At 39.4% G+C, this 15970-nt stretch overlaps 1 protein-coding gene across 1 annotated transcript; it reads right to left on the bottom strand.

Moving 5' to 3' along the window:
* Positions 1–1773: 1773 nt before the first annotated feature.
* LOC125176010 (olfactory receptor 1030-like) lies at positions 1774–2715 on the bottom strand. The gene has a single exon (XM_047876720.1). The coding sequence runs from the start codon at positions 2707–2709 to the stop codon at positions 1774–1776; it is 936 nt and encodes a 311-aa protein (XP_047732676.1). The 5' UTR covers positions 2710–2715.
* Between the last annotated feature and the right edge of the window lie 13255 nt (positions 2716–15970).

The following is a 15970-nucleotide window of genomic DNA, read 5'->3' as shown; positions in this document are numbered from 1 at the left end:
TAAAATTTCTATGTAATTGATTGACAATATATGATCTTAGCTACTTAAAAAAATTTTTTTTAATGTTTATTTTTATTTTTGATATAGAGACAGAGCACGAGCAGGGGAGGGGCAGAAAGAGAGGGAGACACAAAATCTGAATCCGAAACAGGCTCCAGACTCTGAGCTGACAGCACAGAGTCCAACGTGGGGCTAGATGTGGGGCTGGATGCAGGGCTTGACACAGGGCTCAAACCCACAAACTCAGATCATGACCTGAGCCAAAGTCGAACGCTTAACCAACTGAGCCTCCCAGGTGCCCCTGGTCTTAGCTACTTTTTAAAAAATCAAAACAATAATCACATTTGAAAACAATTGAGGGAGAAAATCTAATGGTTTATGGAAGATTTGTACATCTTAAGAATTATTTTGGATGAAATATTAAAACTGAGACTTGGAAAAACCAGAGAATGCTCATATCCTTGCTTAAATAAAAAAAAACATTAAAAGAGATTTTTCTTGTGCTTATCCCCAACAACAGCAAGAACCTGTAGATTTATAGTTTCAACTCTAAGGAAATTGGACTGTCAGATCTGCAAAAACAGAAATAAAGAACATGGAAAATGTTGCAAAACTAAAGTGTTTCTCTAAGATTATTCAAATTATGTAAGACAATAATTTTATTTCTCAGAAACATGCATACTCTGGCCTGGTACCTTAGGAGACTCTCTCTCTTTCCCTTTCTTGAACTCAGGTAGGACTCCCTCCTCTGCCCTGTAAAATCACTGTAGCTGTGGTTTCCAGAGACTAGAAAAATTAAGCCCTAGATGTTGAATAAATGACCACTTATAGCATCTCTGAAAGTAGCCTAAACCTTATCTCTTCTTTTTTTTTTTTTCAAGTTTATCTATCTTTGAGAGAGAGAGTGTGTAAGTGCACATATTCTAGCATAAGCGGCAGGGGGTCGGGTGGGGGGTGGGCAGACAGAGAAGGAGACAGAGGATCTGAAGTAGGCTCTGGGAAGTCAACACAGAGCCTGATGCAGGGCTCTAACTCACACACCATGAGATCATGACCTGAGCTGAAGCCTGACGCTTAATGACTGAGCCACCCAGATGCCCCAAACCTTATCTCTTCTAATTAAACAATTTCACTGATTTCCCCATATTCCCCCAGTTTCCCCATATTTCACTGATTCATGGTTTTTCTGTTCTCCTCTCCACTTATTCTTACTATAATACTATTATTTCTATTGTTCATTGTAAGCATGTAGTATTTCAACTACATTTAGAATAAATAAGCTTCTCGCAACCTGGTCTTGAAACTTAACCACGATCTATAATAATACATTATGAAGAAGTATATTTAAGACCAACAAGTGATTTGCTACAAAACAGTGTTTTCAGCTGGAAAATATTTCTAGCACTATAGATATTCCTGTATGGATTTTGTACTTAGGTTCATTAATTTATAGTTTTACCCAGAATATTGCTTCTTAGGATCCTTTAAATTTTAGAACTCATATTATTATGTAATTGGTAATAAGTCACTTCACATTCAACATACAAAAGAAGTAGCTGTTAACAGTATAGCTTGTAAATCAATTCTGATTAGTCCATGATAATTGGTTGGATTCAATATTACTACATCAAGCAAGTGGCCCAGTACATTTGCTCTTAAAAACATGCAAATTGGATTGACCAAATGGGAATGGGCTGCTAAATTTCCATCATGTTGGTTATACTATGTCAGAGTATCACACTTCCCCAATGCTACCTTATGACAACTCACTCACTATGGCTCTTTGCCTTCTAGCATCTTTTTCAGGGTGTCCTTTACTTCTGTGTTCCTCAGGGTATAGATCAGGGGGTTGAGCAGGGGAATGACAAGACTATAAAACACAGAGACCACTTTGTTGTACTTCCATGAATTCCCTGCTTTGGGTTGCTGCATGTACATGAAAAACAGCGTTCCATAGAAGACGATGACCACAGTGAGGTGGGAGGCACAGGTGGAAAAGGCTTTGCACTTGCCTTCAGAAGACTGAATTTTTATAATGGAAAGGAGGATGCAAATGTAGGAGATGAGGACAGTCAGGAAGGATCCACTGAGATTCACTGCAGAGAAGATCAAGAGCTGCTTCTCTTTGGTGCGGGTGTCAGAACAGGAGAGGGCAAGGAGAGGAGGGTCAGCGCAGTAGAAATGGTGGATGATATTGGAGTCGCAGAAAGACAACTGAAAAGTCAGAACTGTTTGTATTACAGAGTTCAGGAAGCCATAGGTATAGACGCCTATCACCAACTCCTTGCAGACCCGCTGAGTCATAACGGCTGGGTAAATCAGGGGGTTGCAGATAGCCATGTAGCGGTCATAGGCCATTGTGGCCAAGAGGAAGCATTCAGTAGTGGCAAAAGCACTGGAGAAGTACAGCTGGGCAAAACAGCCTGAAAAGGAGATGGTTTTTTTCTTTGCCAATAAATTTTGTAGCATCTTGGGCCCAATGGAAGATGAGTAGCAAACATCGATGAAAGCCAGGTGGCTGAGGAAATAGTACATGGGGGTGTGGAGCCTTGGCTCCACCTTGATGAGTAGGATCATGCCAAGGTTTCCTACCAGGGTGATGAGATAAATTACCAGGAATACCACAAAAAGGGGAAGCTGCAGCTCAGAACACTCTGTGAATCCCATAAGGACAAATTCTGTCACTGTGGTACGGTTGCTTCTTGCCATTTTGTTCTCTCTCTTGTTGGAAAAAAAAAAAAAAGAAATATGGCTTCAAAATGATTAGACTAAACAAAAAGGTTCTTACCTCTTTGTTCCAGTACCAGATGACAAAAATTTGGCTTCACAATTCCAGTGGCTAAAGGCTGTCATTAGTCATGGGGCTTTACTCTGCTCACTCAGAGGGTTGGAATTCATTCACTTTCTTTTTTGATGGAAATTGACCAATTGACCTCCACGTAAGTTGCACCAAGTTACACTCCCAAAAATGTTGTACAAGAATGCCGATTTTCCCACCAACCCAAAATCTTATCAAATTTTAAACCTTTGCCCCCATGATGGTGAATACTGGGCAACTCAGGTCCTCTTGATTTTTAAAAATGATGAGTAGGGATTAGTATTTTCTCAAACAATTATTTGCATGCGTATTTCTTTTTCATGACCGGTATGTTCAGTTCCTTTGCTAATTTTACTATTAGGTTCTTGATCTTCTAAGCATTTTATTTACAGGGCCTCTGTTTATTAAGGAGATAAGCCATTTGTTTGCTACATGTATTGCAAATTAATTCTTAGTTTGTCACTTAACATTGGTATGGTATTTTTTTTTCTTTCTGCTACGCAGTAAATTTTAAAGGGTTTTTGCCAACTTTATCGATCTGCTTTTTGAATTCTGATCTTTGTGACATAGTTAGATACATTTTTCTCTATTTAAACTTATTTTAAAAAATGATCTCTTGCTCTATTCTAGGGCTTTACGGATTTCATTTTTACATCATTATCTTTGCTTTATCCAGAGTTTAAGTTTGATATAAAGAATGAGGTAGTCAACTCATTTTACTTATTTCCCCAAATAGCTAGCTGGGTGTCTGTCCTAAGGCCGTTCGTTAGTGAAACAATTTTCTGGTTGATTCTGCTTATTTAAAACTCCAGCCTTAATGTACAGTAAAACATTCATAAGTACTTGGGTCAATTTCTGATTCTTTTTCTTTGTCCTCTCTTCTAGAACAAGGACCAAACATTTAAATCCGAAGCTATAAATTTAATTTTAATATCTGGTAATACAATTTCTGGCTATTTTCACACGTATATTTTCAAGATGAGCTTTGGCATTATTTTATCAAGTTCCAAAAAAAAAAAAATCCGGTTTTCACTTAGAGTGCTATTGCATTGAATCGATATGTTAATTTGCTGAGAATTGACAGCTTTACAATCAAAACTTCTATAACTAAGGAATGTATGTATTTATTAATGACATCCCTAAATAGTCTTTCCTTAGAGTTTTCTTTAAACTTTCCAGATGAATATCTTATATTGTTCTTTAAAGTCTATTCACGAATGTTTTATTTTATTAACTATTGTAAATGAAGCTTTTTTTTTCATTTTGTGGTTTAAGTACTGTTTACATATGGAAAAACTACCAATTTTTGAAAAATTGATTTTATAACTATCCTCTTTACCATAGTTTCCTATCATTTAAAAATAGTTCTTAGTTGATTTTTTTGGGTTTTCAAATATAGATTCATATAATATGAAAAGGATATGAACTTCTTCCCTCATTTCTGTAGAGCATATCTCATTTTTTTCACTTTTCAACTTGTATTGGCTAGTACTTCCAGAGTATTACCTTTCAACCTTTTAAAGCATGCTCTAAAAGTACAAGGAGACCCCCAGGTATATAGACATACAGCATAGCCTATGTAATATAACTGATGTTTGAGAAAGACAAGGCTTTAAAGAACTGCACATATTTGGTGTGGTTAAAAAACTGACTCCCCAGGAGCAAGCCCACCTTTGACACTGGAAGAGCCCAGGGCAAGAATAACAAATGGGGGCTCACATATCTACGCCTTAATAAGAAAAAGTTAAAAATGAAAATAGCAAATTAATAAGATATGTTCTAGATTTCCTCCTCAACAAATATACCCTCATAATAACCTGGATGATGGAATCCTCAGAATTCCATGCTGGAATGAGGTGGTGGGAGAACTTGTCTCCAGCTCACATGTGCACAGCCACACATGTGTGTATCTGTTCACACCCCTGCAAATAGCCATCCCTTGGTTACCCCTAAGGCCTAAGCATGTGAATATCAGCACTGTGGTTTACCCTTACAAGGGTGATCTTGGAAAGTGACTCTTGTAGACTCTGGAAATAAGTTGAGGGCCATCTGGGCAAGGAATTTTAGGGTCCTGTTACCTGGAAGATGGTCTAGAAGGGGTGGATAGGATGAATGCTGTGTGGGCACATCCCTTTGGCCTTGTCCATTGGAGTGTGGTACAGTAGGAAGAGGCCCAGAATTTCCCTAAAGAATGTGATCAAGGCAGTGTCTCTTCTCTTTGGCTTGAAGGGTAACCAAACTTATAGGTTTGCCTATAAGTAAACGCATGTCTGGGCTAGATAATTGAGGGTCTCACTCATTTTAAGGAGTTTGGTCTGTATCCTATAGGAAGTGGGAAGCCTTGAAATGAACTGAGATGGTGACTGGAAAATGGAAAGAACCTCAAAAGATGAAAGATAGATTCAAGGAAAGCATTTTAGGAGGGGGGTTGAGTCAGAGCAGCTCAGAGCATGTTTGGGAGACTGCGCATCCCTTCTGTTAAGAAAAGTACATCTGAAAGAGAGTACTGAGAAACAAACTGGAGGGGGGTAGGGGGTGCCATATTGTTCAGAGCTTCCCATGTCAGGGAGATTTTAATGACTAGATCAGCAGTGAATGTGGACACAGTGAACATCTGAGCAGTAGAATGACTTGGCCAGTGTTCAAGGGAGTTACTGTGGGAGCATGTGCAGGATGGGTTGAAGGGAGAGAATAGTCAGAGGGATACCATCTAGGATGTTAGGAAGGAGAGATAGCCCAAAGGCAGAGTCTGTGTCACTTGGCAATTAACTGGGATTCAAGTTTTAAGCCTGAAAGACCAGGATAATGGTAACCTGATAATTGGTAGTTTAATTAAATTTTATCTTTTATCTAAAGTGATCTGACACAATTTAAATACACACACACACACACATGCACCAATAATATTGAGAACATATTAAGGGGAAGATAAAAAGATTTCCCACTGTATTTATAACAAGTCCACTGTGAGGTGGTGCTTTTAGTAGGAACAGAAAGTCTGGGCTAGGAGTGGAGTAGGAGGGAAGGAGGTTGAATTCAAATTGAGAGGATTGTGGATGGCTATCACACAGACACAGTTGGTGACATTGATTTGGGAGTCATCAATGGACAGAGGATGGTAAAAGCTAGGGAATCAACGAGATGGTTCAGGGATAGGGAAAAAGGTAACAGAAGGTTCAAAGACAGACCTTTGGGAAAAGTGTATCTTTAAGGTTTGGGGAAAGGAACAGCAGTCTTAGATGCCTGAAGATGTTCAGGTTAGCTCATATCAGGAAATAGTAAGGGGTCTTTTAATATGGCCTTTCTAGCTCTCCTGGTGTATTTATAGTAGACAGGGCCTGTTTGGTTGTGGTTTTGCTTCTCTCATTAAGAGCTTAAAGCAAAACCAGACATGGAGATCTTCAGGAGTTACACATAAGCAATTTTTTAAAAATATGATTTATTGTCAAGTTAGCTAAAATACAGTGTATACAGTGTGTCCTTGGTTTCAGGGTTAGATTCCTGTGATTCATTGCTTACAGACAATACCCAGCACTCATCCCAACAAGTGCCCTCCTCAATGCCCATTACCCTTTCCCCCCCCTCCGCATCAACCCTCAGTTTGTTCTCTGTATTTAAGAGCTTCTTATGGGTTTGCCTCCCTCTCTGTTTCAAACTGTTTTTTCCCCTTCCCTTCCCTTGTAGTCTTCTGTCAAGTTTCTCAAGTTCCACATATGAGTGAAAACATGATTATCTGTCTTTCTCTGACTGACTTATTTCACTTAGCATTATACCCTCCAGTTCCATCCACATTGTTGCCCATAAGCAATCTTGCTCAGTAAAATGTTTGTTCTTCTGGATTCCGTGCCATCTAAAGGCAGGAAGACACTCTTGCAGATTTCTAGAATCAGTCAAGACTTTCCGCCTCCATTTAAAGTGTGACCGTTCTCACTTCAGCTGTGACGCAAAGCAGTTTAGTAAGTCTGGAAGAACCCAAAGAGCCAGTAGATTGACTCTGGCTTTATTCAACAGCTATTGTGTGATAGAATATTTTTCCTATGTTAGCTATCATTGATATAATTGCACATTTGCCTATGAAGTTTCTAAAACATGGTTCATGCATTCTAATTTCTAGATTTAAAAAGTTTTCTTTTTGAATAGCCATATATTTATTCATCATTTATCCTATAGAAAATTTTTTTTTTGCATCCAAAAGACCTCTAATTGAATGCTTTTTTTTTTTTTTTTTAACAGTTTTCAACCCAGTACATACTCTGACTTTCTTCCTGGACAATTAAGTTTGAGGCTTACTGATAACATCATTGTTTAGCCTATTAGTTCTTAGAATATAACTAGACCTTATGATAAATTCAGGGAAAAACAAAATAATAAATTTCTCATAAAAAATATTTGACCTGTAATTTTCTACCTAAGAGAAAACGTATGGTCCTTTTAAGAAATAAAATACTAATGGAGCACCTGGGTGGCTCAGTCCGTTAAGCGTCTGACATGGGCTCAGGTCATAATCTCATGGTTCATGAGTTCAAGCTCTGTGTTGGGCTCTGTGCTGATGGCTCAGAACCTGTAGCCTGCTTCGGATTCTATGTCTCCCTCTCTCTCTACCCCTCCCCCACTCATACTCTGTCTCTCTCAAAAATAAAACATCAAAATCAAAAAATAAATATAATAAAATACTGAGGATTCTGATTTAACTACTCTCAAATTTGGTGAAAATAACCAGTGATTAAATACTTTTTCATGTGCCAAGAATCATTCAATTTTACACATTATTTTATTAAATATGTCATTATCATTTCCCCATTTTCCTAATGAGGAAACTGAGACACAGAAATATTCATTAGTTTTTTCCAAATTCACAAAGTAGAGAAAGTAGATGAGCCAGGATTTGAAACCAGGTAGGCTGATTCTAGAGCCCTCAGCCTAAACTATACTGCGTCCCCATTTATGATTCCCTTATGATATATGTATATATAACATTTATTGTGTTTAATATATTCAATGTCTGATGATTCAAAGTATTGGTTTGTGTTTTACCACTCATTATTTGAGTAATTCAAGTAACTTTGTTGAATGACCTAAGAAATCTTCTTAGCCCCTGGGAAGGGAGGGGCACATGAACTACTTTGAGAATCTGGTAAAAAGTAAGTATCTGATCCTAGGAAAGTTTCACTCAGACAACATCCTGCATGCAATTTCAGAGGTTTCATGAGTTTATCAGGTCTATCCTATGGTTTCCTCATAGAATGATACACTGACAAAAAATCCCAGCTTTCCTAAGAGTCAACCAATCCTCTCCCATTGGCTTCTCCGACAGAAGGAAAGCATACCTGTCCTAAAGCCCTGTACTCTTCACAATCCCAGAACTAAAACCCTTCTTTTCACTGCCTTGCTTTTACTATAGCAGCCTTGGAAATGAATACAACGTACCAAGCACCTATCGGGCAGTCAGTCAGGGTTTCCAACCTTCTGGAAGCATCCACCTCGAGTATTTCCAGTGAGACAAACAGACTTCTTCATGTCTGCCTGGAAGACTTGGTTTCTATGTTCCGCACCAGCAAACCTATGAGTATTTATAAAATGTAATGAGTCTGTTATGTCTTGTTATTCCAGAGCTTCCTGGGTACCAAGGGAAAGGTGTATACAGAGTTTCTATGAGATACTTTACATTTGATTGAAACCACCCTTGGGAATGAAATCCCTGAATCATCCTGGTAACATAATGATGGCCTGGGTTATGATGCTTTGGTGCATGTACTCAGGATGACTCTCAAGTCCAGAACCTTCGGTGTGATACTTGGAGACAGCCTTTCTGCCCTTGGCAGGGCATATGCAGTGGGGTGGCCTTGAAACTGTGGCTGGGGTGGGTGCCCAGGGAATGTGTTTTAGGGGACAAGGTAAGATTATGCAGATTGTAGGACCAGGTTGCACATGAGACATTTTTTGCTTGCAAAGAAAAGGTGGCCTTGGCTAGCATATTTATCACAACAGACAATGAAAGAGAAAAGCAGTCTTCATTTTCCCTATGGCTATATATTTCCTGTTGAACCAAATTAAGGAATAAAATCATATGCAAAGCCAGGTCAGCAACTAAATGTTCTAATGGCTCCATAGACCTCCCTCCCTTTCTCTCTCCCTTCCCCATTCCCCTCTGGATTGAAATTGGGGCAATCAGCACACCTGATATGGCCAGAGGCAGTTTTCTGGTTTTTGGATCCTGGCCCTCTAGGTCATTAGTTGTAGTGATTTGGTACATTCTGTAAACTATTGCTGCAAAGAACATTGCCCTCAATGTTGGCACTCAAAGCAAGGCAGAGCTAATGTGAGAGTGTTCTCCAACTGGAAAGTGCATTTGCTGTCTCCGGGCATTTCCCAAGTTCATTAACTCACCACACAAGAGGAGGAAGCTGGAAGAGAAATGTGTTTGTGTCAGACCTAGAGACATGGTTCTAGTGGCCATTCCTAGTCAATTTTTGCCATTTTAAGTAACTTACAGCAGGTAAATATATGGCTTTTCATTCTGGTTAGAGGAGAAAATTTCCAGGCTATAGAGGGCATAGACTGAAACAGAAGTTTGATTTGGTAATTGAAGTAGTCCATGATTTTGCAAATGCCATATCTGATCACAAGCAGGTTACCCTGACACTAAGAAACCGGACTTCTATTTTGAGATTCCCTAGGACTGCACCCCTATGTAGTGACCAAGAGGGCTGGAGAAAGGAACAAAGCAAGAGTCAGCTGAACTACTTCCTGTTCTGTCACATCTCATGTTTGGTTCCAGTTCAAATGATAGTGTCCTTTTTATCAAGAATTGTTTTTTTCTAAGGATTTCTCATTCCCAAATGAGCCAATTACAGGAATTAAATATCTGGATGTGGGAAAAGCTAGGCCTCCTAAAGGCTGTTCTTGCAGAAATGCAGGTGACATTGTACATCTTGTCCGAGCAAATGCCTAGCAGGGGGAAGGTGAGGAGAGAAGCCAATACTGACAGAGCTGAGGAAAAGTGGACCATGGCACTTTTGAGCCAGAACTTACACTGTGCCCCATTCCTCAGCCCAACTGGAAAAGAAGTTCTAGATCTAAGACTAGCGGATAGTCTCCAGTGAGATTCTAAAGGGGAAGGCATCTTGAAGAATCTGAGTCATGAGATTTCATTGCAGTTTTTAGGAAGGACTCGTATTAAAGGAAGGTGCACATATGATTCATGCATTCAGCTGGGGACAAACTTTAAGAAAGAGCATTGTCTGGGTGGGCAAGAATCTTGGTAACGTTTGGATCTAAGGGTGGTGACTAGTAAGGGCATCAGAGGCATAACTCAAAACCGTTCATATTTTTTGTTCTACCACAACCAGGAATCATACAGGTTTGTCGATTCTTTCACCGAACTGTGAATCAGTGGGTGCTCTGACTTACCATGTTTGCCTCAGAGTAGCGTTGCACTTGGTTTGAGGCTTAAGTATACATTTAGATTTTCCTTGGTGGAAAGTCCCCATGTTAATAGGGTGGAGTAAGTTAAGCAACTGGGAGTGTTCACTTATAATTCTGTCCTACTGTTACTAAAAATTTAAATAGGCCTGAAAGAAATGTGGGTGTTATCATCTGAGTGGAAAAAGCTCAGCTTTCAGAGTAAAGAAAGGCTTCTTCACTCGTATATTTACTATCTTTGTGAGTCATGCTCGTGCTGCGACTTCCCATCAGTTTGGCTTGTTTGGCCTTTTTACGATCTGAGGAAAGAGACACGGTGGCCAGTGATTCTACTGGGGGTATTGCAATTCAGGTGCCTGACTGATGACATCCACCTGTGGCCAATTTGAGTGGTATCAACATATTGACCTATAGGATTTGTTCAATAATGTGCTATCAAATAATTTTGTAATAAAATGAGAACCCTTGGAAATGACAATTAATTTGATATGTATTTTCCTTCAGATAGAAAAGCCTGCAGATGAGAGTAACTCAGGATTTTCGCTGTTTACTTTGTAAGCTCAAAATAAACAAGGTACGTTCCACAATATGAGAAATGAACCCCTTCTGTATTTACTACCCACAGACCCCACAGTGTGCAACAGAGAAAAAAGGAGTGGTATAAAGAAAATTTTTATTTGAGAAAATAATAAATAAACAACCGCTAACCAAAATTTCTAATATGGACTGTTACTCTTGTTTTATGCGCAACATTTTGGTTTTCTGCATTTGATAGATTTTGTAATTCAAACATTGTATCTCAGTTTCCAAGGCCACTGACACCAGTTCAGCTTAATTATTAGTGGCAAGAACTGCTTTCCTTTGAAGTACACTTAACAATCTTTCTCTTTGGTGCTGTCCCTGAGAAATTCCTTCCCTAAGAAAGCCTTGAGGTGTGTGACAGGGGAGCCAGAATACTTAGGGCCAGAGTTACCTGGTCCAAGTCAGGACAAGATTTGAGCCAGTTTGTTTTAGAATCTCAAAGAAGAAAGTTGGATAGACCCAGGAATGAGAAGTGGAAGATGTAGCTAAAAAAAAAGTTTCAGATGGGAGAATTGTTGGGACTAAAGCCAGGATGGATACCTGAGAGATGAAGACAGTCCTAATAGCACTAGGGATCTTTACAGAGACAATAAAAAAGTAGGTTTTCTGTTGAGTAAAATTCCTAACATCCAAGAGCTAGAGTCTGTGGGACTATATAAGACAAGAGGTGGATGATGGTCCAGTCAGCAAGCAGCAGTAAAAAAGGCTATGATTGCATGTGCCCTTGAACTCAAGTGAGCCCTGGCCAGCAAGTTATTTTGGATTTCTTTAGACAGCATGATTGCATAGTTCATAAGGTGACTGATGGACATGCATTTCCCATAGGATACTCTGGCCAGGAGACAATCATTCCTGGTGAGGGGAGCATGTAAGAAATGACATCTGTGTGAAGGTGCCCATAGTAACAATGGTTGTTCTCTGTAACAGGAGACTGTGCAGTAACCTGAGGGAAAGGCAGCGCCCCCTGCAGACTAAAATGTGCATAAGACAAGAGAAATTCCAACCAAAGGGGTTTATCAGGATTGTCTCCTGTTTCCTTGCAAGGATGATGACATTCAATGCTAAGAAAAACACAAAGAGGGACCTTTGATGTTCTTGATTTTTCTGGGAACTAATGTGGGAAGTGTTTGGGTCTGGTACACTGAATTTCTTCAGTCATTTTGTTTGTTCTTGAATTTTTTTCTTCTGGAGGGGAGAATGAGAAAATAACAGACATTAAGGGAAACAATGAGTGATTAGGAGGATTGAGATTAGATGTCAACAGCTATCCCTCACCACCCCTCCCGTATCGTTAGTGTGGATAAAGAACATTGAACATAAACTTTTAAAAAATGACATTTGCTCCTATGGATCTTCTCAGTCATATTTTCTTCACTCCTTCCTTGAATTAAGCACTACAGGCTTGCATTCAGATAACATCCCACTTACATTACAGACCAATTGTAGCAATTGATTTCTGAAGAATAAAAATGTCTGGGTAAAGAGATGATCTAAAAATCTTCAATGGAAGGAATTCTGATGATAGATCATGGTTTGATCTTTACCCAAGAAGATATTAAAATAACAGCTACCCAGCATAGTAAGTGCAAAAAAGCCACACACCAAGTTATACCACCATAAAATTTCAAATCCTAAAAACTTTTCAGAGAGAGATATTTTTAAAAAGGTGTTAGAAAAGCATCAACACACCTCACAACAGCTATGCTGAAAACTGGAAGACAATACATTGGTTCAAAATGCTAATGTAAAAGTATTTCTTTCCAGCCAAGAATTCAGTAACTAGCCAAATTGTTGCTCAGTTGTGAAAGATAGAATGTATTTTCAACCTCGAAAAAAAGAGGATATTAAGATATAACTGGAATGGGTACTGTTGACATCTTCATATGGTTTAAAGAGCGATGGTAAGATAAATAAAGATTGAATGAATCAGATAATAAGATGTTGGTATTTGGTACTCCATTTGTGTCCTCCTCCCCTACGGATAGATACTCAAAGAGCTCACAGTAGAGTTCATTGCTAGACTAAACCATCACATCCGTTTCTTTCTGCTCTTTGCAATACCAATTTATGTGAAAAATGTCCCATATTGACCAATTGAATTCCTAGAACTATAACATTAAATAGCTAATTCATATTTCAAAGCTATTGTTGCATACTCAGCTCTATTGTCTCTAGCCATTCCTTTTTTCAGAATTATTCTAGCTTATTCACAAGCACATGGAGTTAAATAAGAGGAACGTTTTGCTTCAGTCCATGTACTTACTTGTGCCCAATATGAAATTTCAAATTCCTTTTTTGTGCGTCCATATTGCTTTTGCATTTGTTATTGTACTATTACTATAAGTTTGGATATTCTTCCCCCAAGTACTTAAAGTTAAGTAAATGGACAAGCTTAAAAATACACTTTGCATGTATTTTGAAAAGAAAAACAAAAATTAAAATATTCATCTCCTTAATTGTGAGAGAACCCAGCTGAGAAAGGCAATTTGATAAAACAGGGCAGAATATGACATCTGTGAGGACAGAATATGAAGATGTCAGTAATTCTTTTAAGCGTTTTATGGTGCAACAAAATGGTGAAAGATTCGGTATCTTTTTGGCCATGGGTTATTTCTACAAAGGCTTTTTTTTTTGAGAGAGAGAGAGAGAATGAGAGCATGCTAGTGGGAAAGAGGGGCAGAGGAAGGGAGGGAGGAAAGAGAGAGAGGGAGAGAGAGAATCTTAAGCAGGCTCCATGCTCAACACAGAGCCCAATGCAGGGCTTCATTCCACACCCTGGGATCATGACTTGAGATGACATCAAGAGTTGGACGCTCAACTGACTGAGCCATTCAGGCGCCCCCAAAGGTAATATTTTTATGTGAGTTTTCAAATGCCTTCGTTAGCCTCATTTATGCTCTTCTAGCTTCACTGTAAGTCAGATTGTATTTGCTCGAAACCTAGATCCTACCATACCTAGAATCTTTCTCATCTCTTGTTTAGTCAGCATGCACACATTTGCCCAGAACGTGGCTGATGTAGGAGAGGATTTTCAAGCCTGTGTTGATTCCTGAATGAAACCCAACCGGGTGTCCCCTCTCAGTGGTGGGGCAAGCTTCAGATTCAGATGGTACTTACCAGTCATCCATGAAGTCGTTAACAGAGATTTAAAAAAATTTTTTTTAATGTTTATTTATTTTTGAGACAGAGAGAGACAGAGCATGAACAGGGGAGGGGCAGAGAGAGAGGGAGACACAGAATCCAAAATGGGCTCCAGGCTCAGCTGTCAGCACAGAGCCCGACGCGGGGCTCGAACTCACAGACCGTGAGATCATGACCTGAGCCGAAGTCAGACGCTTAACCGACTGAGCCACCCAGGCGCCCCAGAGATTTTAGAGATTTTACTAGAAATGCTAGTTTTGGGGGCACCTGGGTGACTCAGTTGTTTAAGTATCCAACTCTGGATTTCAGCTCAGGTCATGATTTTACGGTTTGTGAGTTCGAGCCCCATATCTGGTTCTGGTATTCTGTCTCCCTCTCTCTACCCCTGCCCCACTTGCTCTCTCTAGCTCTATCTGAAAAAAAAAAGGCCAGTTTTGTTTAATTCCAAAGAGCCAGGTACTTTCAGGCCTCAAGAGAAGATGAATTTCTCTAGTATTTGTAATTTCTGTTTGAATACATACACATATATATGTCTCTTTCTGTGTGTGTGTGTGTGTGTGTGTGTGTGTATATATATATATATATATATATATGGAGAGAGAGAGAGAGTTAAGAATTAATGACATCCCCTGTTGGTCTAATGCCCCTGTTATCTGGGTAAGTGCTATGATTTGCAGATGTGTTACCTTGAACTGCTGGGGAGACAGAGATAGGCAGAGACTGTGTCTCAACTATGAGGCCTCTGGGACCAGTCTTCAGTTCTGTACCTCAACTTCAGTTCCGAATATAGGAGATGTGAATCCCTGAACTAATCCTCAGACACAGCGTGTTTTCTAAAATTGACTATGAGCAAAGGCTGCCCTGCTCCCCGAGGAGTCATTAAAGCCATCTACTCTGAGCCATCTAATCCAAACCCAAAGTCTAGCTTCAGGAAAACAACTTCCTCATCAAAGGCAAGTTGTTGTTCTAATGAGCTTGAAAACTTATTTGCTTATAATTGCAATAAGTAGGCCTTGGTTTCAGATCAGAGCCAGCATCCTTGTAGGACTGAATAATAATGCTAATAAAAAATAAGAGTAGCATCATAGGTAGTAGTAGTAGCAATAAATTAATTCTAGTGCAAACATTCTTTCTTCCTTTGAGAGTGGAAACCAGTGAGTGACAGGCATCTGTTACAGCTGGAGCAGTGAGGGGGCCAGGGTCCTAGAAGCAGAACAATGCCCATTATAAACTGGGTTACTTCTGGCACGCCTGGCTGGCTCAGTAGGTAGAGCATGCAACTCTTGATCTCAGGGTTATAAGTCTGAGCTTCACACGGGGTGTAGATATTACTTAAAAATAAAATCTTAAGGGGTGCTTGGGTGGCTCAGTCGCTAAAGTGTCCGACTTTGGCTCAGGTCATGATCTCGCAGCTAGTGAGTTCAAGCCCCGCGTCGGGCTCTGTGCTGACGACTCAGAGCCTGGAGCCTGCTTTGGATTCTGTCTCCCTCTCTCTCTGCCCCTCCCCAACTTGCTCAAGCACGCGCTCTCTTCTCTCTCTCTCAAAAATAAACATTAAAAAAATAAAATCTTGAAGAAATTGAGCTATTTGTATTAAATTGTAAGTGTTCTTTATAATTTGATACAAGGCCCTAATCAGATGTATGACATGCAAATATTTTCTCCTCTTCTGTGTGTTGTTTCTTCACTGATTGATAGACTCCTTTTAAGCACAAAAGTTTTAACTTCAACGAAGCAAATTTACCTATTTTTTCTTTTGTTGCTCATGTTTTTGATATCATCCCTACGTGTCCATTACTAAATCCAAGATCATGAAAGATGGAAGGAGTGGACGATATAGGAGCGTGTATGTGTATTAACGTGAATGGCAGAGGTGTTCAGAATGTCAGTTGATGACTATATAAAAACTTTGGCCCAATTAAAAAAATGGCATAAGCTATAGAAATACAAATTTTAACCTCCAAGCTATTTAATTCAGCCTTGACTAAAGTTAGAGTTACAGTCAGA

The sequence above is a fragment of the Prionailurus viverrinus genome, chromosome D1, assembly GCF_022837055.1.
Source record: "Prionailurus viverrinus isolate Anna chromosome D1, UM_Priviv_1.0, whole genome shotgun sequence".
Lineage (NCBI taxonomy): Eukaryota > Metazoa > Chordata > Mammalia > Carnivora > Felidae > Prionailurus > Prionailurus viverrinus.
The sequence above is the reverse complement of the archived record's forward strand: the minus strand, read 5'-3'. Positions and strand labels throughout refer to the sequence as shown.